The 25,453-nt window shown below is 39.2% G+C and overlaps 3 protein-coding genes and 1 long non-coding RNA gene across 6 annotated transcripts; 3 read left to right on the top strand and 1 right to left on the bottom strand.

Moving 5' to 3' along the window:
• The first annotated feature begins 119 nt into the window (after positions 1–119).
• Positions 120–1,281, top strand: LOC116308373 (uncharacterized). The gene is made up of 2 exons (XR_004198502.2): positions 120–672; positions 1,062–1,281. It is a non-coding gene; the product is annotated as an uncharacterized LOC116308373 (long non-coding RNA).
• LOC116308353 (neurofibromin) lies at positions 498–16,452 on the bottom strand. Its single transcript, XM_089032315.1, has 12 exons — positions 15,114–16,452; positions 10,490–10,596; positions 5,568–5,682; positions 5,128–5,208; positions 4,997–5,047; positions 4,711–4,803; positions 3,636–3,765; positions 3,035–3,122; positions 2,911–2,957; positions 1,666–1,964; positions 1,110–1,252; positions 498–538 (listed from the first exon to the last, which is right to left on the bottom strand). The coding sequence occupies exons 2-11, from the start codon at positions 10,594–10,596 to the stop codon at positions 1,238–1,240; spliced, it is 1,026 nt and encodes a 341-aa protein (XP_088888441.1). The 5' UTR covers positions 15,114–16,452; the 3' UTR covers positions 498–538; positions 1,110–1,237.
• LOC148909671 (uncharacterized) lies at positions 6,528–11,298 on the top strand. Of its 3 annotated transcripts, XM_089032326.1 has the most exons (7): positions 6,528–7,351; positions 7,501–7,590; positions 8,020–8,373; positions 8,985–9,029; positions 9,098–9,166; positions 9,249–9,317; positions 9,400–9,702. In XM_089032326.1, the coding sequence occupies exons 3-7, from the start codon at positions 8,371–8,373 to the stop codon at positions 9,568–9,570; spliced, it is 357 nt and encodes a 118-aa protein (XP_088888452.1). In that variant the 5' UTR covers positions 6,528–7,351; positions 7,501–7,590; positions 8,020–8,370; the 3' UTR covers positions 9,571–9,702. The 3 variants fall into 3 exon arrangements, with proteins under 3 accessions (XP_088888452.1, XP_088888451.1, XP_088888453.1); XM_089032327.1 differs by lacking the exons at positions 6,528–7,351; positions 7,501–7,590; positions 8,020–8,373 and adding an exon at positions 11,086–11,298 and having other exon boundaries at positions 8,406–9,029; positions 9,400–9,468; XM_089032325.1 differs by lacking the exons at positions 6,528–7,351; positions 7,501–7,590; positions 8,020–8,373 and having other exon boundaries at positions 8,399–9,029.
• A 2,055-nt stretch (positions 16,453–18,507) lies between the features above and the next one.
• LOC116287992 (uncharacterized) lies at positions 18,508–25,392 on the top strand. Its single transcript, XM_089033432.1, has 3 exons — positions 18,508–20,147; positions 20,275–25,227; positions 25,314–25,392. Exons 1-2 carry the CDS (start codon positions 18,508–18,510, stop codon positions 24,983–24,985), a joined length of 6,351 nt encoding a protein of 2,116 aa, XP_088889558.1. The 3' UTR covers positions 24,986–25,227; positions 25,314–25,392.
• The last annotated feature ends 61 nt before the right edge of the window (positions 25,393–25,453 follow it).

Below are 25,453 nucleotides of genomic sequence, written 5' to 3' on the forward strand. Positions count from 1 at the left end.
AAACTTCATAAAGAGTTGTGCTCTGTTATTCTGTCCACTTTGTTCCTGAAACAATTCAAAATGGAATAAAATAAGCAGAGCCATAATAATCATGATAATTTATTAATGGAAGTGGATGAATAGGTCTCCAGTTCTGCCGATGTTGCAAATACTTTGATCCGGATTTCAGATTCAAAGTAAAACATTTTTTGCTTATAACACAGAAAAAAATTGAATTACACGTGGCTGATTTGGTTAGCTAATAGGCCTGCTCAACCAATAAATCCTTATTTGGAATTCTGTATATTTATATTCTATTTAGTGCTGTTCTTCACTCACTCGCTGGTTGAGGTCCATATGGACCACAGAATGAAGGTTTCAACCAAATTTCAAAAAGTACTTGAGAATTAATGCAGAGAAAGTGAGTAAAAAGATGCAAACTTATACATTCTGCAAGATGTTTATATGGATATTTTCATAACAGGTTGATATATGTTATTCGATTACACACGTCTTACCTTGAATTTAGTGAAGTGGCTAAACCCAGTGAATCCAAATGCTGAATATCAATAAAAAGAAACATTATTTTTGAAATCTCTTCAGGTGCTCTCCCTATTAAGCATTCCTGTTACATGTTGAAACTTTCTGGTAAAACGTCTGTGCTACTGGATTCTGTGACATCTTTAAGGGAAGGTACATTTTTAATGGAGGAGGGGTTTGGGCTTCAGAGGGGAGTGTTTTTTTCAGAAAAAAAATGTTAACTTTTATGGAGGGCCAAACGTTTTCATCTTGATGAAAGCTAACTCTTTGTTAAGTGAAAGGGTGAGGTCTACAACTTAAAAAAAAGTCTACTGCAAATCCTCCAGCCTTGCCTCTTCCCTCCACCCTCCCCCCCCCCCCCCCCCCCCCCCCCTCCAAAAAAAAAAACCCTCAAATTTTCCCTTATGAGAAATGTTTGAATGCTCAGCTTTGCAAATGTTTGGTAAGCAGGCCTAAGGAGAAAGTATGACAACTTTCTACCAAAAAACACTTCCAGCCATTCTAATAACAGTGAAAAGATGGAAACCTTTTCTCATTAACAGAGACTCTATAGAAACATTACAAGCCAGAAGGGATTAAACTATACTTACAGGCCAAAAAATTGTGTCTGAGATGATCATCTGATGGTTTGGAGGCTGTCACTGAGTGAATAATAGTTTGAATGGCTTGCAACGTATGTAAATCTTCAGAATGGCCAAGAACTGTGCTAAGATTTGAATCAAGTTGATAGAAACTATGTAAAATAAAAACGAAAAGTCAGTACTTGTCGTATTACCTTGTTGAAAACCATTTTCAAGAGCTGAAGCTGAAGGAGGGCTTTTTATGTTGCTTCTGTTTTGGTCATGGTCATTTCTGCTAATTTTGCTCCACCTTCTGTTGTGGTAGTAGTTGTTGGTAGTGCTGTTGCTTTTGTTGTGGTTGCTGTAAGTTTTAGTTTTTGCAGTTGTTATATTTGCATGTTGCTGTTGTTGTGGATGCATGTTGTTGTTGCTTTTGTTGTGAGAAATCATTTCTGTTCTTGTAATTGTAATTCTTGCTGTTGTTGCAGTTGTTGCAGTTGTAGTTGTAGTTGTTGCTGTTGTTGTAGTTGCTGTTTTTTTAGTTCTCAGACATGGAAATCATTCTAATTTTTGTCTTCATTCTTACCAGTGTAGTAAGCAACAATGCCTGTGTGTGGTTGTCGTTAACAATCCCAGGATCAAGTAGCATATGTTGGCACTCTGAAGGCCATTCAAAAGCTTGTCCCTCAGGAGGTGCCTCATCAGCTAATGGTGATTGCGAAGGAGTAATAACGATAGACACACGACTATCCACCGACAGTGTTGATCCTGGGGTGATTTCTATCTTGGACCTTGAGGTGTGTCCCAGAGGCATGGGTTCTGGTGTCTCAGGGGTATTGCCTGGTTTCAGTCTACTACGGATGTCCTCTGATACAGGTATTAAGGCTAATCAAAGAATAAGCAAATAATGATGAGGCTTCAACAAATTTAATCCAGGAGTCAACTTGGTGCTCCTGACACTAAAGAAAAACGTTTGTGCATGCATGCATTTTAGCACGTTTTCTAAGAATTTTGAAGAGTTTGAGTGAGAAAATAAATGTTTGTTTCCTCCAAGTATACTAAAACCTTCGAGACTATACTTTTGTCAGACCAAGATACTGTATTAAGAAACACAATATGAAAGAATTAGTCTTAAGTTTCAAGCATGGACACTAAGTTTTGGCATTTTGTAAAGTCCAATTTATCACGCATGTTTGAAAGTCAAATTTACATACGTCGACTAATTTGCATACGGATTCAGAGCATGTGCAGACGTTTTTAACTCGTGTAGGTGCTCGTATTGCTCACGCCAAATTTTCGCGCATCTACTGTGCGCAACATAGTATTGCTGTTTGTTGCCAGATTTACTGAAACTTATAATCAATGTGATGCACCTGCAAATGATTACTGTTAAGCGTGACTTTTAAGTTTAAGTTTTAAAAAACCTCTCTAAAAAGTTTTCCATAAATTAAACATTGTTTTATCTAGGCTTCATAAAGGTTTGGGATAACGCATTTAGAAATTCGGGATGCTAAAGTCTGCTATAGGATAGGGTTGTAGCCACCAGCGCGGTTGTTCCTGTTTTGACCTCACCACTTTTAAACATCAGAACCATCCCCCCTCCCCCCTCATAAAAAAATCTATTACACAAGTAAATAAGAAAACCGGACCACCTTTTTAAAATGAACCAATATCTAACAGAAATCAAACATGTTTTCTTTAAAATCACAGTCATTTTTTAACACCTCTCAGCTAATTCCCGATTCCTGAACCACCCAATGTCCAAGCATTCTCACCCAATACCTAAACCACCCAGTGTCCAAGCATTAATTCCACCCGAATCCTTCCTTACCTGCAAGGTATGCTAGGTTTTCTTTGGTCACGGCAAACTTGTTTCTACTAAAATAAAAAATGTTGGAAGTCAGCTGAGAATATTATGTTGAATGGATGTGAAGTTAATGCAAGATATTCTTTACCACTGTTTGTGCTTGCTAGTGATGTCCAACATCAAGTTCAGGATACGGATTGCTCGAGCCGCTGTTGTTGCTTGCGGATGATAAACACCTGGAAGTGTAAAGCAAGGTGGGCAGTGATTAGAAGGTCAATGAGATGTAGGTAGATGCACAGACATACAGGACAGACAGAGAGACAAGATAGACTAAAGAGAGTAGAGAGAGGAACAGAAAGGACAGGAGAGACAGACATAGATAAAAAAAACTAACACAAGAAAAAACACGGTGAAGAACAGAGTAACTTAATATCACGTCACTCAGGGAAGGGCGAGTAAAGGAAAGCTAAAGCCGCTACATCATTTGTGTCACTTTTACTTTTTTTACAAAAAAATCGATTGCTTTTCCCAGTGGAATAACACTAAACAGAGACAAAGACGGAGACGGAGACGGAGACGGAGAATGAGACGGAGAATGAGACGGAGAATGAGACGGAGACGAAGAATGAGACAGAGGCAGAGACAGAGAGACAAAAGGCAAACGAATATGCAGCAATGTTAAATCTTTCTATAGAGCATATGCATTCAGGGAAAATAAAATAAATGAAATGAATAGATTCTTTACTGACCTTTGACAAGATGCCCCATTAAAGCAAAGTGGAAATTACCATAGAAACTGACACCCACAAAATGGTCCATCTGTTTGCAGTGGAACTCTAGTAACGGTTCTTTCCTGACGGCCATCAGTGCCTCTTGCATCTAAAACAAAGATTTCTCTTATCTATTTATCATTTATTTTATTATTATAAGATTACTTATATCTCAAAAGTATGATTCCACGGGAAGGGTTCTCCTTCCGACAAGTTTCTTTCATACGGTACAAGGTTTTTTTCATGGGGGTAGGAAAACCAGAGAAAAACCCACATGACAAGGGAGAGAACGACTGATCAAACAAACTCAACTCAGAAGTATAAATACCATCGACTGCCTTTCGTTTTCTCACTGGACTCACAAGATGACTTCCTCTCAGGTTGTCAAAACGTAAGTCACCACCAATAACAGTCTTTCTCAAGACACACTCACCCAGTCGATCACACATTAGATAAATAAATAAATCACTTTTATTTAAGTGTCTAGTCGTTCTAGCGCTTTCGCACTAATTGGGGACACTTTTCACTCACACGCACTACCACTACATTTAATACTCCATGCACACAACGCTCAACTCACATGTTGATTTTTACGGAGGGAGGAAACCGGAGAACCCGGAGAAAACCCTCGTAGCATAGGAGAGAACAACAACTCAATTCACATGTGGCGACCGCAGGGCTTGAACCAGCGACCCGACCCGCTGGACTCACAGCGGTGGAAGACGACACGTTAGCCGCGAACGCCACCCATGCTACCCATTACAACAAACTTTAACGTCACCTGAGTTAAACCATTAACTCTGAAACTTATCTTACACATGCAGTTTAGGGAGGCATTGCCTGTTAAGAGCCTAGTTTAAGTTCTGTCAAGTTCTTCAATGGACAGCTTGCATCCATAACAGGTCACATGACCCTATCCCTAAAAACGAGCGTTCGTGTCACAATGAACAGAGGTAAATTCACGTGACCTTTTAGCGCAAGTCGTTCATTCTTTCAAAGTTCTCTCGTGTTGTAGCTGAAAATAAGGGATAATTAACATGTACGTTCATCTTACCGATTGTGTTTCGAATGCTCCATGTGAGTCAAGTGTTAGGAGACTCTGCTCTAATAAAGCCAGGCCACACGGGTACAAGGAGAGCTCTGATAACTAGGACACATAAAACAACATTATCAGTAATTAAAACAAAAAATATGGTTCTTTTTCCCAACCTCTCGGCCGATCCAATGTTTGACATCATTGAGTTGTTGGGCAGACTCCCTATTGGAGTCTGGAGTTTTAAAACACAGTTCATGTAATGCGAAAATTTGCCTTGTATATTAAATGGGCTTAGCAGAGTTACCTGTAAGACAGCTATTGCGACCCAGAAGAACGCCTTGTGGAATTTAGATTCCTAGTAAAACAAGAAAGTGAGGCATAAGGTGTGGCTTTTATACATAGATGGAGTGTGAATCAATTTATGTGTTGGATTACCTTGCCTAGTATGGCCTGAACTCTATTGAGACACATGACAGCTGATTCAATTAGCACTAGGTCTGTGTAGTTACTGAGGGCCTGAGCAGCAAAAAAACATGTATAGGAATAAGCATGGGTATGGGTAAGCATAGGACAGGGGTATGAGTATGAGTATGAGTATGGACAGGGGTGGGGGTAGGGGTAGGATAGGCACAGAGGTAAGGGTAAGGGTAGGATAGGGGTAGGATAAGGGTAAGGGTAGGACAGGTACAGGGTTAAAAGGTAGGGGTAGGACAGGAGCAGGAGCAGGGGCAGGGATAAGGACAGTGGCAGGGATAAGGCTAGGGGTATGAGTATGGATATGAGCATGGGTGCCAGTATGGGTGTGGGTTTATTTATAGGTATAGGCGTAGGTATAGGACATCATCATACTCATATAAAAAAAGGCATCTACTCACTACTATAAGGACGTGTAGAATCCGTTGAACCATAGTATCATCAGCCTCCTTACTGATGCATCCAAGTACGACTATAGTTCTTGGTTGTAAAGCAGGATTGAATTGGAAGGCGAAGCTAAATGACAAAAACATTTTTCTTATTAATTTATTAGTTCATTTGCAGTCCAATAGCGCAGCGCACTGATTCTAAAAATAGCTTAAAGATTCGGACAAACATTGCATTCTGTTTAACCACTACGAGGATTATACGAACCGATTTTATTATTTTTACTTAAAGTTACAATAATAACCCATGTAAACTAAGATCAACTGCGATCGGCTGTGAAAATTATCTGCTGAAAGTAAACTTGCAAGTTTGTTTGTCCGAATTTCGCCTTTGTCTTCGTTATTATGACGTCACGGCTGTGCTGCGCTATAGAGCAGGTTTCATGATTCATTATAAATTGAAGTTGTCTCTGACTTGTGAAATGTATGATTTTTAAACAGAGATTTCGGTCTAAACAAAGACCTTTATCAGTGTAACTGAAAATATTTGCACAGCAAGTGTATGTTACGTCATTGCCGCCATCTTGGTTGACGATAACAAAGCATTCCTCATTAGTTTCTAATGTTAGGTCAACCAAGATGGCGACTGTTTCATTGTTATTAAATTATTTCACATTTTAGTTTGGATATAGACCAAATGCAAAACTCGCACCCGAATTAAAATATATATTAGCTATTGTGGCGCCGTTAACAATGAATGACTAATAAGAAATATTTTGTTCAATGGCAGCACCAGCGATTCCCGAAAGGCCGCCATGACGTAACGTGCAATCGAGGAATGGCATAGATTATAGTTTCATTTTATTCTTTTTAGACTTTCATTATTATTTTAATGCGCATTAATTATTTTAATTAGTTTTGCGCAATATAAATTATTGATTTATATTATTGCTATTTTATTATTTTAGGTGGAACTTACAGACACGCAGACGGCTGATATCCTCCAAATAGAAAACCAATCACGACTTGGGAAAAATTTTCTAATGAAAACAGCAGCGATTCCAAAAAAGTTACTCATATCAAGCTTTACTCTATATGTTAGTGTCGAAGTTAGAGTAGAGAAAGCTCACTCCATATATGGTATGATCAATTCCATATTTAGGATTGTGCGGAAAAGCGGCAAACAAAAAGGCCGTCGTTTTATGACGAATTCGACATGAATATTTTTGAAGAAGAAAAGAAAAGAAAAAAAGACAAGTAAAAAAAAGAAAAACTTTGGAAAATCGAGGAAGGATACGGGGACGATGCTAACTCGTGGGTCTGCCTCGCAGACAACAGACACAGGGAAATACGACACTCAATGTTTGATATGAAAAAAAAACCTTCTGCTAATTCAACTGCTTAACAGCTTGCATTAAAACTGACCATTGAATATCGTCAAGACTTTAGATAACTGAATACGGTGCTGAGAGAAACAATCGAAAACTGAACAAAGTACAGATGGTGCAAATATCTGCATCTGGATGTCCTCTGAATCGTATAATTATGGATTTTTTAAACAGTTGAGTTAAATAAGGGAACTTTATTTTGACTGTCAAAAAGTTCCGGCCAATTTTTATTTTTATTTATATATTTTAGTCGAATTGCTTGGATCTTAGTCGTTGGTACTGTATAGTTGTTATTTTTGTTTTGAATTATTGGAATAGCATGGCAAGAAAAAGCGACACTCACAAAGTGGATCAGGATGAACCCAAGAAATTGTCCTAACTTTGGAGTGAGGGTAGAAGGCTCACAAACAGGTATTCGGCTAAAACCATGTTGTCGAAAACTTGAGTTATAAACATTTCTTAACTTTTTCGTTTGCTAGAGTTTTTGCATGTCTTAAAAGACATTGGAAGTGGCTTAATTTTAGTATTGAAGAGAAATAGCTGTTTGTTTTGTTTTACAGGAATAGTAGATTGGGACCACTTGCGTAGGCTCGGGAAGAAGAAGAAGGATCGCCATGCGATTGAAAAAGTGATTGCGGTCTTAGAATCTGGTAAGTTTAACAAAAAAGTTTTAAAAATGTGCAGAATAGAGTTTGGAAAGCGAAAACAAAGTGAATAATAATGAATAAAATTATAATGGCGCCAATGGTGCAGATTTCGAAACAAAAAACCGAGATTGCCAAGGTTCGATGAATGTTCACCAAATAATGATTTTAAACCATATTTATGATCGAAAATTAAATAATTTTAGAAATGCGCGGCGAAGACATAGTTTTAGGATGTCGTTCCTAGATGTTCAAATGGGAGATTATCGCTCTATTTTTCGGCTTTTTTGCGCATTTTGATGAATCGCTTCCAACTTTCAGTCAGCGATCTTTGAAGATGTTTATTTTCTTAAATCGTCCATTCATCAAACCGAGCTGCTAATGAAAAGAATTCAAGCTTTTAAAAACATTGAATCATTTTAATTTTCTTAACAGGGCTCGGTAAGCTCAATCTGAAGAAGACATCTGACACAACAACATGCCGAGTTGTAACAAAAAGTTGCGCGAGATGAGAATGCCAAGCATCAATTAAGCTGAACATGCGACAACGAAAAACGAGGAAGCCATTCACTTCTCGGGGCGCTGTGACCGCAGCGAACTAGATAGAAGGGAAGGTATAGGCTATTTCGTGGGATTCAAAACGACATCCCGAACCCTAACCTTAACCCGGTGGCTTCAGACGAAGGTGACGTCATTTAATTCGGGATGTCAGTGTCACGTGATATAGCCAAAAGGAAGGTGGGTGTTTCTAGCAGTCGAAGGGCCTTTTAACGTTGGTAGCTTATTATGGTAAGTCTATACTAAATTTTTAAAATATTTTTCACAAAATCTATCACTGATAATGTTAATAATAATTTCTGTTTTTCAAAGCCAGTATGTCGGTCGAATTTAAGAACATATTTTCAGATTATTGCGTCTCTCTTAACTCGGTTATGGCTGCCACAACGTAAATTGTGTCATGCATGTATTGTTTCTCAGCCATTTCATTGTTTCGATATTAAGACAACTCACAAAATATTTAGTAAAGAGACTATCCATTGCGATAAGCAAGATCTAATGTCGGTAATGCTTTTATCATACAACTGATGAAGTATAATTTTATATTTTTCGTTTGCAAGTCTTTCCTTTCGCTGTGTTGTTGTACTACGGTTGTAAGCTTAAATTTATCCGAGCCTCAAATGCAGTTCAAATGCGGTTTTTATTCATAAAATGTTGTCTTCTTTTGTCGAGAGTTTTAGTGAGGAGGCTTTTATGATCAGCCTTCTTCAATAGAAGGTTCAGTTGGACAAGATTACGGTTTTCTTTCCGTATGCGGGATGAATGGGGAAGCGGTTTTTCTTTGATGTTTTTCTAGGGAAATTGGACAGTGATAAATGACGAATCTTTTTTCCTTTCTGCAGAAAAACGAAGCAAAATCCCCAAAGTTCTCATCACGTTGCATGCAAGTAAGTGGTACTAGGGTAATGGAACTCCATACTTTTATTAATACACGATATATCTTTCTTTTTTGCAGAGGAATGAAGTAAAAGGATTGCAGCTCTCATCACGTGGCATGCCAGTAATGCAAGAACGTTTTACCAAGGTAGGTGATGGAACTCTTTATCGTTATATTTAATTGGCCATGCTTTTATTAATACGTGATGTATCTTTTTTACTCTTTGCAGGAGAATGAAGTAGTAGGATTGCAGCTCTCATCACGTGGCATGCCAGTGATGCAAGAAAGATGTACCAAGGTAGGTGATGGAACTCTTTATCGTTATATTTAATTGGCCATGCTTTTATTAATACGTGATGTATCTTTTTTACTCTTTGCAGGAGAATGAAGTAGTAGGATTGCAGCTCTCATCACGTGGCATGCCAGTGATGCAAGAAAGTTGTACCAGGGTAGGTGATGGAACTCTTTATCGTGATATTTATTTGGCCATGCTTTTATTAATTTATGATGCAGTGTGTCCTACCATTGACGCAATCAGAACGGTACCTTAATTAATAAGTGATAAATCATATTCATTATTTTCCTAGCCTGGAATTACATTTATTTTGCCACTACATCCATCTTAAATTTGTATTTCACCCTTTTTACATTTTAATATTGGAATGTGCAAAAATTGCTCCAATGACGACCATTACAAGGTCCGTTCTCAAGAGACTTGCACTAATAAAGTTCCACATTAGCTTTAATAATAAAAATATATTGCTATTAATTTCAATATTAGTTATTCGTAAATCATCAAACGTTACAGGATCAGTACACAACGATAGAGTGTTAACCTTTGCTATCTTACGTAATAGAAGTGGTTTAATTTGTAGTTGTTGATTTATGTTCTCAAAATCAAAATTTATATGTAATGTTTAATAAACGAGCAGGAGTGTTTTATCGGGTATAAAAAACGAGGCGCAGCCGAGTGGTTTTAGACCCGATAAAATACGATCTGCGAGTTTGTTAAACGGCTTAGAAAACTCATGATGTATGTTCTCATATTGTACGGAATTCTTTACGAAATGAACCAAGTTTGATAGAGAAAATCCAAGTTAAAGTTTATGCAAATGAAGACAAATCTATATCTATACCTTCATGGTCATGATTTCTATTGTGTTTCCTTCATGAATTATTAATGCATTTTCTAAATGTATATATATACATACATATACATACAAAAAGCCATATTCAAAAACTTTGACCCTTTCGTACTTCAAAAGCACCTCAGAGATTATGGGATATCATTCCTGATATTGTTTTGAGAAAGCCCTAGTTATGGATAACTCGAAAAAAATATCAGGTACGATATCCCATAATTTCTTATATACTTTTGATATACTTGTATATATGTAAGGAAAGGTCAAAGTTTTTGCACATTTTTACCCTTAAATTGATTCCATCTTAGATAGAAATAAAAATACCTACCCTGCAGGCTGAATGCCCTGGGTGCATATATCCTTTCGTTTCCTCGTTTGTTTGTTTGTATTGCACGTACTGTTTAACAACTTCGAAGTCACCTTCACCATCATCATCTGTAATTATTATCAACATAAGTAGGTAACCAGCAGTATATATGTTCAGTATTGTTAGTAATAGTTTATATAACTATTATCAATTCCCCCCTGCGCCATTACCATTGCCATCATCACCATCAACACCATCAACATTATTATCTAGTAATAGTAGTAGAAGGTAGCAATTTTTTAAATAATTCCTGTGTAAATAATAATAATATAGCTATTTAATAGCTATTGTCATTACCAATTTATACATTTTGTGATGTTTTTTACATTATCACTGTAATAACCATGGATCATCTTTATCATCAAATGCAGTCGCATTTTCATTTTCGCATCTCCAGTGTCTACATTTTCTATACTGACATTTTCTGTACCTGTTGATTGATATTATCAGCAATGAGATCACGATTATTACAACACCATCATCTTTTTTCTGACAGCAATCACAATTTTCTTTCAGGTTACTTTATCATCGACTTATCGAATGCTTGTTTTCAATAGGTGCAGATAGAATGCTTCGCTGAAAACCTCGAGGTCTTTATCCCACAGAGACTTGACTAAAGTTCTTGAAAGTTCTTAATGAAGTTGTCCCAGTACTTAATTAGCATGGAGTATATTTTTTAATTTTGTCGTCTTAATACTATTAATACTTAATACTATATGAAGATATAGAAATATAGATAAGTTATAGTGCTTGGGACCCAGGTTATTCCGGGCGAAAGCCCTTGGAATTAAATTCGGAAAAATTAATTTCCGACCTCGCTGGGTCCGAATTTTATTTTTCCGAATTTAATTCCAAGGGCTTTCGCCCGGAATAACCTCGTTCCCAAGCACTATAACTTATCTATATTTCTATATCTTCATGTATTTCATAAGTGCTTACGCGGTCCACATATTCTCATCTTAATACTATATCATAAGAAATAAATCATACAAGTGAAATTTTTTTAATTGGTTTTGTTTAATACTATTCTATTACGATTGTTGTAAAATATATTTGTGAGTCATTAAAATGAATTCATTTCATATGGAAGCTTCAGTCCAGAAGGCAAGAGAATAACCTCTGATGGATTAGGGTCCAGTTATTCTCTCCCTCATGCCACCTGCTAGCCTTCAGTTCTGAATACTTTCATATGTGATTCTAGTGACTATGGAAGCTTAGTTATCAATTGACACGGTTTTCTTTGTTATTCATAAGGCTTTATTTTTATTACAACCCTCATAAACAATGGACAAACTTAAAGCCCGGGGAGGGAATTGAAATGCAGCAGGGAAGAGCGGGGCTGATATGAATTAATCTGATTGGCTCATTATGAATCGAAGGTCAATATGTAATGTTTAATAAACGAGCAGGAGTGTTTTATCGGGTATAAAACACGAGGCGCAGCCGAGTGGTTTTAGACCCGATAAACCACGATCTGCGAGATTATTGAACGGCTTAGAAAACTTATGATGTTTGTTCTCATTGTGTACCGATTTTTTTACGAAATGAACCAAGTTTGATAGAGAAAATCCAAGTTAAAGTTTATGCAAATGAAGACGAATCTTTATCCGATATAAAATCACCTTCATGGTCATGATTTCTATTGTGTTTTCTTCATGAATTATTAATGAGTTTTCTAAATAGTTATAAACCCGGTTTATAACTATATATTGACCTTGAATTTATAATGAGCCAATCAGATTAATTCATATCAGCCCCGCTCTTCCCTGCTGCCTGACGAGTAAACTATCTGGGGAATAATACTATTCTACAGAACTAATCTAATTAATGTTTACATTCAAAAAAACTATAGAGATATGTTTTCTAAACATTACATTATCAAATCGTTGCTAGTGCTCATAGTTTATGTGTTAAAGTTTACAACACAGTTTTTAAAATGATAATTCTTACAAACTGGGTTTTGCTCATCCTTTTCACTACATTTCTTCTTGTTTTCCTGGCCACCTGGTTCCATGTGGTATTCTGGCTTCAACTCTGCGATGTAGATCAGCATCGGAAACAACGGCAATGTCCCGCTTCGGTTCTTGTATCTCTAACTCATTATTTTTCTCTCCGATGTTGGCTTACCCTGGTCCCAGAGGCTCGACGATTTTTCTCCCGGGCACGTATATTTTGAGCCGCGAAGCGGTGAGCGAGCTGCGAAGCAGCGAGACCTCGTCGGAGCCTCTGGTAGGAACCGCATAGTTGATTGATCAGGCCGCACCAATAGAATTACAGATTGCTCAAAATTGTTCTGGTTCACTGATTGGCTGATTTGAAGTCCAGTTTGTGATTGGCTAAATTATTTGTAATGAAGGGTAGGGAGGTACAAGTATACATTGCTCATTATCTTATGTCAGTTTGTTTGTAATGTCAAGAGATTTCAAGGTGTTATTTTATAGTTCTAGCTACAGTGAACATTTCTCGATGCCACATTGTATATCCGAAGCGCTATTCGACGAAATATTGTCAACAACGCTTCAAAAACGGTTTGAGAACATTGAAACGTTATCGGAAGAGCAAAAGACAAGGAGAACAAAGGTCATTGACGATACTAACTGAACAGGGTACAGAGGTTAGCTTGATAATTTCACGCAATAACCATTGAAAGCCGATTTTAAAATCAATATCCATTATAGAGTTGGTGAGTGTGTGTAGTCATTTATACGAGTTTCTCCCTTTGACTACCGATAAAATACAATAAAAAATACAATAAATATCTACAAGGCCTAGGCAACTAATCAGTAACACAAAGCCAAAGAGGTGAATTCTTGGTCTTCCAGACGTAATACTACATTTGCAAAGTCGACAGGACTTTGAAGGATGTGAGATTGCGCTTTTCAATGGAGTATTTTTGTTTGAATTTCGTTCACAATTGGTTGCGATTCGTGTTGCTGAATGTAAACACCGGACTGTCACTTTGACATATTTGGACACGTGTACATGACAAAAGCACTTAGGTGGACTCCGCAAAGTTATTTTGGTCAACTACAACCTCCCCTCCCTAAATACCAAAAACGCCACGGGGATCTCTTGTGTGATTGGTTAGTTCTAAATGATTGATTGACACTTTAATTTAGCATGGAAATGAGGTTGTATGCGGTTCCTACCAGAGGCTCCGACGAGGTCTCGCTGCTTCGCGGCTCAAAATATACGTGCCCGGGAGAAAAATCGTCGAGCCTCTGGGACCAGGGTAATGTTGGCTTCTAGTTCCAAACAATTTGCATTATCAAACAAAAAATCATGCAACTGCAAAGTGAAAATTGGGCTTGAATGCTGAGAAAAGGTATTCGGCGTTATAAAAACTGCCTCTTCGTCACTACTCTCCAACTCCATTGCCATACAGCCACATGTGATTACGAAATCCTAAAATCTATGGTTTTCTATTATCATCTGCACTTTTGTTTAATTAGCATTAAATTACCTCTGTAGGGACTAGAGGGCATTAGTAAATCCCTTTATAATCAACTCACATTGTTCATGCTCTATAGACAACAAGGGAAATATAAAAACAAAGCGGAAAATGTTTACCCTTTTGTATACATTCTAAACTTCCAACTGAACCACGAATATTTTTTTAAATTCTTTTTATTTTCATTATCTTAAAAGTCTAACATCAGAATATTATAGAAAACCTTCTTAATTGATAACTAAAATAGTTAGTTACCTCGAACGTCGGCAATAAGCCATATACATCCCTCGGGCCTGCGGCCCTCGGGATGTATATGGCTTATTACCTCCGTTCTCGGTAATTAACTCTTACTTTGAGTGATCGAGACTCGCATTAAAATTGTCAAAATCTGTTACATGACATCAAGAAAAATATTAAGAAGACTACACTTTGAACATTTCTACTGAGACAATTTCTTATATATTTGATTATAAAAGAGTTTATTTTATCATTTGCGCCATCGTGATCTTGGGATTGTATTGGGGATGCAAAATAGATGTATCGCCCTTGGAAGTTTGATTTGAAAATTTAAAACCAACGCATAGTGATATGATCTTAAAGTTTGAAGAGCGAAGTACCTATGGAATATCTCTATATACTCTAACCTCAAATATTTAAAAGATATTGAAAAGTAAAAGCACATGGTTGAACAGAATTCTTCGAACATTATGTGTAACAGTGGGTGACAGAATCAATAAATATCAAGTAGTTTTTCCTCTACAATACAAGGATGTAATGAACAGAACGAAAGAAGTGTTCGCCATCAGAACGCCCTGGTCTACGAGACATACAACAAAAATGTACGAACAACCATGACTGTTAACCTAGGCTTTCCATGATCACTTGAAATTGCGGCAAGAATAAACCTATTTGCTACTTGGGTAGAAAAAAAACCACTTAAATTTGTAAAACATAACTGCTAGAGAATAGGTAAATATCAAGGAATTATGCGAAATTAATTGCTGCAGTCTAAAACCGTTTATGGCTCAGATAGTAATGCAAAGATACTGAGTTCTTTGTAAATAGCAGTAGCATGGTACCGAAAACAGAAGCCGAGACGGTCTACGAACCCTTCCTAATAGTTTAACACAATACCTTAAGCTGTTTGTTGAGCTTGATGAAGTTATTCAGGTATTTCGTTAACTCTGTCCCACCAGAATACAGTAAAACAAAGTGAACTTCTCACTGAAAGGCTCGTCCAAGACAGCTGTACGTACGGCTTAGGATAGTGCAAAGGACCAAAGTGAAGTTGGTGTCAGGTTTTAGAGTCAGATTTTTGAGTCAGGTTTTCGGATCTAGTGTCAGATTTTTTCCGGGGGGCGTCACATCATGTTGAACACAAAATGCTCTATATTCGTAGAAACGCTTTGATTTACTATAAAACCCACACCAAGCTTTACTCACAAGATATTTCTTGCGATTCGTTGTCTTTGGGGATAGAAACACTCACCTCAAAGAAAATAAACAGCGGTTTCAGATTTTTTGAGCTGTTTTATCTACTATCAACGGGCTTCATGCCACAAATACTTCGAGTACCGTTCCCATATATCGAGTTACCGAACCCTTTTATTTCAAAATGTTGAAGCACTTTTTCTCCTAACGAAAAATATCCATGCTTTACGTCGAATAAGCCAAGCCGTAGTTTGATGTCCAAATAAACTGTCGATGAAGCAGTACACATAAAAGCATTAAGAAATATCACTTGATGTCTGATTTTTGAGTCAGATTTTTCTGTCACGCCGCGTGAGAGAGTGATCAACAAAATTCTCTTTTCGACCATTATATTTTTCTTGAATTTTGACATTTCCCAACAAGCGTCATTTCTACGGGATCTTCATGAACGCATTTGCAAGTCAAAATCTAGTCTCCCGAAGAAATATCACTCGTTGTCAGATTTTTGAGTCAGATTTTTCTGTCACGCCGCGTGAGAGAGTGATCATGTTACAACGGATTGCACGGCTACAAATTTCTCTTTTCAACCATTATATTTTTCTTGAATTTTGACATCTTCCAACAAGCGTCATTTCTACGGGATCTTCATGAACGCATTTGCAAGTCAAAATCTAGTCTCCCCAAGAAATATCACTTGTTGTCAGATTTTTGAGTCAGATTTTTCTGTCACGCCGCGTGAGAGAGTGATCAACAAAATTCTCTTTTCGACCATTATATTTTTCTTGAATTTTGACATCTCCCAACAAGCGTCATTTCTACGGGATCTTCATGAACGCATTTGGAAGTCAAAATCTAGTCTCCCGAAGAGATATCACTTTTCCACAGCCCTTGGCAGCAATAATTTCTGCGTCGTGGACATCCAAGCATCCCGTACTTCTAAAGATGCCCATCTTGAAGAGCTTTCTTGATCATCCTTCTGAAGTACGGCATGTCTTTCTGTTTAGTTGGGATAAAAAGTTGGTAATGTTTTTCATTTTGTACATCCTTTAAAATAGGATCTTAAAGATGTTTTTGGTACATACTTGGTCGAAGTCGATCTTTCTTTCCAGTGCAATGTATTCGGCATACTATAAGAATATTGAATTGCAAGAATTACGGTAAAAACACTATATTATTCCTATCAGTTAATCGAGTATTGCTAAGGTCATTTACGGTGTTGCTTTTAATGAAAATGAATTCACACAGCAGACTGATGCGTTAATGCGTACGTGTACTTAAACCGTGCGTCAGACATTTTCAGTTATTACTATTGATAGAGTATTTCAATGTACTCCTTAATTGAGGTACAAACCTTGCAAAGAAACACTCCACAGTCATCGCAATTCCTCTGTAAAGGTATGGTCTAAAAATGATGCAAAACAGTTTTTTATTATTAGTAATTCGTAATATAATCTCCATTTCCGTTATCACCATTACCGTTATCACCATTACCGTTATCACCATTACCGTTATCACCATTACCGTTATCACCATTACCGTTATCACCATTACCGTTATCACCATTACCGTTATCACCATTACCAGTTAATTGTCAACGGGTTGATCAAAAGTAAACATTGTGCGAGCTTTTGGACCTACTTACTTCGTTTGGATTTAGAGCAAACCACTCACTAATGTTCAGAGGAGCGTTGTAAGTAGCAACATGAACGTAGCATAAAAGCTCCCTAAAAAGTATTTGTTATTAGATTCCAATAGAAGACTCAATAAGACTGATAATCAACAGATGAAAGAAGAGATGATTGATTGATTGATTGATGGGATTAATTCATAAAAAATTACTAAAGTATAAAAACAACAACAATGGGATTTGGCAGGGGCCGAAAAGGGTGGCTCTTCTTCACTGAAGCCATTTACAATTAAACGAAGAGAAAAATCCCAAAACACGGAGGATAATATACTTCGTTCGTGACGTAATTGAGAGTAGATGATTAGTCAGGGTGTTGTGGGAAAACGCGCTATACTCACATTATTGAGGAAACAAGTGATCTCTTTGGTTGCCCTGTGAGTGAATCCAAGTGAATAACCTTTCTTTCCTTAATTAGAACGACCTGTTGGTTATCAAGATAGTTTGTTATCACCGGCTATACCATGATTTCCAATTTTAATCGATAATGAGTGGTGACACTATTTCCTGTTTTGTTTCTTCTTATCGTGGCTTCACATCCGCAGTACTTACCATGAGTGTCCAATGATTTGTCTCATTCACGGGAAACAACACAATATCTTCATCGAACAACAAAAATCTATAGGAAAACAATTCGGTGTTTATGCCAATGTTACACATAACTTGAGAAGTTACATTTCCATTTTTACCGTTTGTGCTGTCTTGTCCAGATTTTTGCAATCACTGCATTTCTATTGCTGTGCCACTTTTGAAGAACATAGCTTTCAATTATCTTAATTCTGCTATTATTTGCCTAATAATAATAATAACAATAATAATAATAATAACAATAATAATAATAATAACAATAATAATAATAATAATAATATGATGATGATGATGATGATGAAGAACATAATGATGATGATTACACATTCCTCTGAGTTGCATGTTTAAGCGATAATCATGATTCAAATAGTCTACGGTACCTAGATAAAAATTTACCTTCTTTGCTTCCCGTTCTATTAGCTTTAAGTAGGCATTCACAACCTGTAAATCATTCACATATGGAGTGTAAGATTAAGAATTTCCGCAGACTAGAGGCCCCGCAGGCGCCATAAATATTTAACATCAAGAATCAGTCGAGCGTGCATCATTAACTTGTAAGTAGTTTTCTTTTTTTTTCTTTTTCCTTTTTAATTTTCCCCTTTTTGTGAAGCTTATTAATTATAAGTTGTTTGTTGTAGCGAATCGTACAATCTTCCGTGTAATTGTCGAACAATTGTCAAGCTGGAGCTAATAAATACGTATGTTGGAGTCAATGTGTACGAAGGCTCGACTATTTATGTAGTTGGAGACTACATTCATTCGAAGTTAATGTCATTTATCATTGACTTTGGTTATCGAAATCGCCGAAATTATCTAAACTAGAAGATGTACGACCAGGATGGAAGAAATTTGGATGAATTTGGTGAAGATTTAAGAGAGAGATTTGAGAGAGTAAAATCAGTCCACGAGCAAGTACATGAAGAATCGCACGTGCGACACAGGGAGCCCAACCAGAAATTCCAAGAAATTAAGGGAGCAGTGTCAGCAAAACCAAGCGTAGAGAATGGTGGAAAAGAGGTGACATGGCCATCATTAACGCAAGATTTAGTTGGTTTTGGTGCTGAACAACGAGAGCCCGATGTTAGAAGATCTTCGAGAGTTAGAGAACCAAAGAAATTTGGCGAAGAAGAAGTCAGAGCCGAACGAGCGATTCGGTATAGACGTAGTAGATCAGGATATCTTGGAGAGCTGAGGAAGAATTGGAACAGAGTACAAGAATTGATGAAGAGCCCTGAAGTCGACGTGGTAACACTAGAAGATAGTGTCCAAAAGTACAATGAAGCGTTCAGGAAGTTTGTCGATGCCCACGAGATATGTATGGAGATTGAAGATGACGAAGAGAGGAGAACACTGTTAATGGATAGTTATGAAAACCAGAGAGACATGAAGTGGCAGATAGAAAACTTGTTGAATGAGTGGAGAGCCAACAAGCAAAGACCAAAGTCCCCATCCGAATCTGGATTCAGTCGTGCTTCTAGTTCGTCTAGTATAAAAGAGAAAACGAAATTTATGGAAGAAGCGAGACTTAGAGTAAATGCGCTGAAGCAGAAACAAGATTTAGATCGCCAAATGGAGCAGATAGAGAAGCAAAAGGCAGAACTTAGCAGAAAAATCGAGCTGATAGACGCGGAAACCCAGGCGAAGCAGGCTGCTCTAGAATTGATGCTAGAACAATACGTTACGGAAGAAAACGTTGAACATTCCCGTTGGGAAAGCGAGAACCACATTGAGATTACACCCCAGTTCAGCCGCCCACGGCCTCAATCCCCATTGAAAAGAGATGACCAGTATTCCAAGAAAACTTTCGTACCTGTAGTGACTAGTGAATTCGCGATGAAAGGTACGCACATGCAGGTTCCTGATCCACTTCCATCGTGTCACCATACCATTCCCAGTGTTTATACTAATTGTTGTTATACGAGCCCGAAAATGGCGTCGACACCCGTTACCCTTACAGAGAAACTCACTAGCTCGCCGCAAGTGAGCCAAGGGATGGCGCTGAGAGCATCGGCGTCGCCGTATGTTCCAGCTGTTCAAAATCCAACGCCGACAGAGTTTCGTCCCTCGTATACCCCTCCATCACTACCCAGAGAAAGTTCCATGGTAGACGCTTGGACGACGATAGCGCAAGCAATCAAACAAGGTCCGTCCCTACCGAAAGTGGAATTAATGAAGTTTAGTGGAGACCCCCTGGAGTACGCAGAGTTCGTTACGAATTTCAAGGATAACATCGAAAGTCAAGTGTCGGACGAGTCGCAGAGACTTACCCGTTTACTAGCACAATGCGTAGGAAAGGCGAAGGAAGCAATTAGAAGCTGCGTGAACCTCCCGGTATGCGAAAGATACGTTGAAGCGTGGCGAACTCTACATCAGAACTTTGGACAGCCGCACATGGTAGCTGAATCTCACGTCAGGAGACTGAAAGAGATTCTGATCAGAAGAGCTGACGCTAGCAGCCTGATGGAGTTCGCGAGGAAGCTGGAAGACGCAAGGAGAGTGCTTACTAACATGGGTTTCAGTTATTCAAGTCGCTTGGACAACGAAGAGACCATAGTCATGCTGATGAGAAAACTGCCAGACGAAGGCTTAAAGAGGAAATGGGGCCGACAAAGCTGGAGATCTTATCAAGATAAAGGGCAGAGCTGAGTATGCAGACTTCGTCCAGTTCGTTAAGAATACAGCGGACAGAATTAACAACAGATACGGACAGGAACTAAGGGTGACTTCCTCGACGACAGAAAAGGAAAGAAGAGATCCAAAGAAAGAAAGATCTGACCAAAGATATAAAGTCACGACCTTAGCAGCCGTTCAAAGAGATCAGAGCCAATGCCCATCTGCGATCGCTCACAAATGCCCACAATGTTCAGGACCTCACGGAGTTTGGAGATGCTGGAAATTCAAAAGTTCTTCTCTAAAAGATCGTCTTAAGACGGTGAAGCAACACGGTCTTTGCAGAGCCTGCCTTGAAGAAGGACACTGCGCCAAGTCGTGTACAAAGGGATTCAAGTGTAGAATCTCAGGATGCGGTAAGGAGCATCACTACTTGATTCACATCGAAGACAGCGAAGGAGATCGCGTGAAAGACAACAGCAATTCAACTCGGAAGAGCGTCGAAAGAAATGTACAAGTAAGAGAGGCGACATCAGGGAGTCAGGAAAGAACAAACTCAGTAAAGACAACTAGTCAGTCAACGCCTTCGACCGTCTGCCCAAATGCTATAGCAGTAGAGCCAAGTGATCCCGTCACAGTCAGCGCACTAGAAGTTTGCAGACCGAAAGTATGCTTCAAGGTTGTACCTGTCAAGGTCAGCACCCCTCAGAGTGACAAGCAGATCATCACATACGCATTCTTTGACAGTGGTTCGGACGCAACCCTCTGTATGGAGAGCTTAATAGACGAATTAGAGATCAAAACCAAGAGGCAAGCAAGATTTACGATGTCTACCGTCAATTCGCAGGAAAGGAAATGCGGATATGAAATAGACTTAAAAGTAGAATCTTTGGCTGGAGACGCACACTTCCGTTTAGAGAACGTACTGACCACGAGACATCTTCCTGTTCTGCCGAAGCATGTGGCGACCAATGAAGAAATAAAGAAATGGCCGCACCTTAAAGATCTTACCCTAAGAGAAATCGACAGAAGAAGGGTAACCATCCTCATCGGTAGCGACCGTCCAGATATTATAGAGAAAGAACTGGATAGAAGAGAAGGTGGTAAGGGAGAGCCTTTTGCGGTGAAAACCCCCTTCGGTTGGACTGTCTATGGACCTATAGTAGAATCTACAGAAAGTCAAGTGAATGTGAGTCTTACTAGCACCGAGCACGAGAAGCTAAACCTTCAAATAGAACGCATGTATAACGACGAGTTCGGGAACTCTTATAATGACGCAGATGAAGGTATGTCCATCGAAGACCACAGAGCGAAAGATATTATGGACAAATCAGTAAAGTTAATTGACGGACATTATCAATTAAGACTTCCATTTCGTCAAGATCGCCCGATTCTTCCAGATAGCCGAGCGACTGCGGAAAGGAGATTAGAATGGTTGAAGAAAAGGATGCAGAAAGATGAAAAATTTAAAGAGAAGTACAATCAAGTCATGGAAAAGTACAAAAGTGAAGGTTCTTCGAGGGAAGTGCTGGAAGAGGAACTCCATAACCTGAAACCAGTATGGTACTTGCCTCACCATGCAGTTTGGCATCCGAGGAAACCAGAGGAACCGCGAGTAGTGTTCGATTGCGCCGCCAAGAGTGGAGGGACTTCGTTGAATGAACAGTTACTTCAAGGACCAGAGAATACAAGTCCGTTGATTGAAGTAATCCTAAGATTCAGAGTGAACGAAGTTGCTGTGGCAGCAGATATTAAGAGAATGTTTCATCAAGTCCACGTAGTGCCAGAGGACCGCGGCGCATTGTGTTACCTATGGTGGCCAAACGGAGATTTAACTAAAGAACCCAAAGTTCACCAAATGCTCGTACATATATTTGGTGCAACATCATCGCCGAGCATCGCTGGATATGCACTGAGAAGAACCGCAAAGGACAACGAGCACGACTTCATGCCAGAGAGCATCGATGCTGTGTATAAAGATTTTTACGTTGACGACTTGTTGAAATCGTTTGCTGATGTTGATCGAGCTATACGAGTGAGCAAGCAGTTACAGACCTTGCTAGCTAGAGGAGGATTCAAGTTAACAAAGTGGATGTCCAGTCATCGCCAAGTTTTGTCAGAATTTCCAGTAGAGGAACGCGCACCAGCGATCAAGGACTTAGATTTAGCGTCAGAAAGTCTACCTGTAGATAGAGCCCTGGGAATCCACTGGGACGTAGAACAAGATACCTTTAACTTAGTTACGAGTAGCAAGGCACATCCGGAGAATCGAAAGGGCGTCCTGTCATCAGTTGCAACTGTTTATGATCCCCTCGGGTTTGCAAGCCCTCTTCTCCTACCTGGTAGAGAAATAAATCAAGAACTTTGCCATAGGAGATATGACTGGGACGAGAATCTCCCACCAGATATACTTGCCAGTTGGATAGAATGGAAAAAAGGACTTGCAAGTTTGAAAGATCTAAGTATTCCACGTTGCTTCAAACCAAAGAACTTTGGTACTGTAGTGAGGGCGGAGCTCCACCATTTTGCTGACGCTTCACAAGAACATGGTTACGGAACGGTTTCCTACCTGAGACTGATAAACGAAAGAGGTCAGATTCATTGTAGCTTTGTGATGGGAAAGTCTCGTGTTAGACCTTTGAAGAGCACAATGACCGTACCCAAGCTGGAACTTACAGCCGCAACCCTGCTTGTTCAGATGAATAAGTTGATTGTCAGAGCGTTGCAAAGAAGACTCAGGATTGACAACGTCAGTTATTGGACAGATTCTATTATCGTTCTTAGATACATCTTCAACGAAGTGAGAAGATTTACCACCTTCGTCGCAAATCGTGTTGCCATTATTCGACAAGAATCGGTTCCAGAACAGTGGAAACACGTAAGATCCGAGCTTAATCCAGCTGATTATGCTTCAAGAGGGATCAAGGCAACAGAATCAAGAAAGCTGCAGATATGGAGACAAGGACCAGAGTTTTTGTGGACGGAAGAAGAAGAATGGCCTCCACAGCCACCAGAGATATCGGCAACATTGTCAGAAACGGATGAAGGAGTTAAGAAGGAGAAAGTGACAGTCGGAGCAACGACGCTGCAGAAGGACTTTTGGGACTCACTGTTTCGCAAGTACTCGACCTGGAACAGGCTAAGAAGAGCAGTTGCATGGCTCATCAGAGCTGTTCGTAAGTTGATTGAAGCTTGGCCGCGTAAAGCTGAGCGCGACAGCGCCAAGAGCTTGCGACCCAGTCAGGAGACCTTGTCAGTTTCGGAAGTTGAAACAGCGGAGAGAAGAATCGCGAGATTCATCCAGAAGGAGTCGTTCTTAAATACTCAAGACAGTGAAGTAGGAATCTTGAGCAAGGAAGTTAAAGAACGATTCATCCACCTGAAGCCAATTTTAGAAGACGGAGTGATTCGGGTAGGAGGGAGATTAGATCGTTCACATCTGTCCTATGATGCGAAGCATCCCATCATCTTGCCTGGAAAACATCCAGTAACAGAGCTGATAATACGTCATTATCACTATCGCAATGGTCACGTTGGAACCAATCAAGTATTAGCCGAGATACGACAACGTTTTTGGATAATAAGTGGAGTGTCGTCGGTTGGAAGAGTCTTACGCAAGTGCCACGAATGCAGGCGTCAGAATGCTAGGATGGGAGAACAGATTACAGCTCCACTACCTGAAGTGAGATCGTCTTCGGACGGACAAGAACTAGTCTATCCGTTTGCCGCAGTCGGCTTAGACTACTTTGGACCGCTGTACGTCAAAATTGGACCAAATACAAGATCCAAGAGAGATCCTGCCTTGAACAAGCGATACGGTTGCATATTCACGTGCCTAAGGTACAGAGCAGTCCACATCGAGGTGGCACAAGACTTATCTACTGATAGTTTTATCAATGCAGTGATACGTTTCGTTAGTAGACGTGGACCCCCAAGAATCATATACAGTGATAACGGCACTAATTTCAAGGGAGCAGAGTTAGACGTCATCAAAGCAATGAAGACGTGGAACCAAGATCGGATACAGAACGAGCTGAATCAAAGAGATGTACAGTGGAAGTTCAATCCTCCCGCAGCGAGTCACCAAGGTGGCGTTTGGGAACGTCTTATCCGATCAGTCAGAAGAATTCTACACTCCATGTTAGGAGAGCGTCTTGTAAATAATGAAACGCTTCACACATTCTTAACAGAAGTAGAGAAGATCATGAATGACAGACCCATAACGAACGTCTCAAGTGATCCCCGAGATTTAGAGGCACTCACACCAAACCACATATTGCTACTCCGCAAGAACACATCCCTACCCCCAGACGAGATAAAGGATGTCGACAAATATAAAGCAAGATGGAAGCACGCCCACCTGTTAGCAAACGAGTTTTGGCAGCGATGGACAAAAGAATACCTGCCGATGCTGCAAGAGCGACAGAAATGGCTACGAGAAAAAGCTAATTTCAAGGTTGGCGACTTAGTCCTCTTAGCAGACAAGAATACCCCAAGAGGTCAATGGCCAAAGGCATTGATTCAACAGACAATGCCGGATAACGACGGAGTTGTAAGACAAGTGATCGTGAGGACGGCCGATGGAGAGTACCGCCGAGACGTGCGAAAGCTTTGTATGCTAGAAGAAGAATTATTGAAGACCAAGACTGAAGCCGAGGACCAAGCAAGAAGCAGTCCGCAGAAGAAAGAGTAGCCACAAAAGTGAACACGAAGGAATGAAAGCATTCAAGACTTGAACTGTTTATAATTAAGTTACAAGAGACGTTAAAAAGTGTTAAGTAATTTAGTAAATGATTGTGTTTAGATGGGCAGAAAAGACCCAGAATAGTCTTTGGCGGGGGAGCGTGTAAGATTAAGAATTTCCGCAGACTAGAGGCCCCGCAGGCGCCATAAATATTTAACATCAAGAATCAGTCGAGCGTGCATCATTAACTTGTAAGTAGTTTTCTTTTTTTTTTTCTTTTTCCTTTTTAATTTGCCCCTTTTTGTGAAGCTTATTAATTATAAGTTGTTTGTTGTAGCGAATCGTACAATCTTCCGTGTAATTGTCGAACAATTGTCAAGCTGGAGCTAATAAATACGTATGTTGGAGTCAATGTGTACGAAGGCTCGACTATTTATGTAGTTGGAGACTACATGGAGCAAATATCGCTTTCAAAAA

This window comes from Actinia tenebrosa, unplaced genomic scaffold (genome assembly GCF_029948245.1).
Source record: "Actinia tenebrosa isolate PJP-AT-01 unplaced genomic scaffold, QUT_ActTen_1.0 PGA_scaffold1__47_contigs__length_23844297, whole genome shotgun sequence".
NCBI lineage: Eukaryota > Metazoa > Cnidaria > Anthozoa > Actiniaria > Actiniidae > Actinia > Actinia tenebrosa.

Excerpts from the sequence above, each read along its gene's own strand:
- LOC148909671 (XM_089032325.1), top strand. The coding sequence starts at position 8,958 with ATGACGAATCTTTTTTCCTTTCTGCAGAAAAACGAAGCAAAATCCCCA. Across the intron at positions 9,167-9,248 it reads TGCAAGAACGTTTTACCAAG|GAGAATGAAGTAGTAGGATT; the intron begins GTAGGTGATGGA and ends TACTCTTTGCAG. Across the intron at positions 9,318-9,399 it reads TGCAAGAAAGATGTACCAAG|GAGAATGAAGTAGTAGGATT; the intron begins GTAGGTGATGGA and ends TACTCTTTGCAG.
- LOC116308353 (XM_089032315.1), bottom strand. The coding sequence starts at position 10,596 with ATGATGATGGTGAAGGTGACTTCGAAGTTGTTAAACAGTACGTGCAAT. Across the intron at positions 5,209-5,567 it reads TTCTACACGTCCTTATAGTA|GCCCTCAGTAACTACACAGA; the intron begins GTGAGTAGATGC and ends TTTGCTGCTCAG. Across the intron at positions 3,123-3,635 it reads AATGGGGCATCTTGTCAAAG|GTGTTTATCATCCGCAAGCA; the intron begins GTCAGTAAAGAA and ends TTACACTTCCAG.
- LOC116287992 (XM_089033432.1), top strand. The coding sequence starts at position 18,508 with ATGTACGACCAGGATGGAAGAAATTTGGATGAATTTGGTGAAGATTTA. Across the intron at positions 20,148-20,274 it reads GACGCTAGCAGCCTGATGGA|AGGAAATGGGGCCGACAAAG; the intron begins GTTCGCGAGGAA and ends GAAGGCTTAAAG.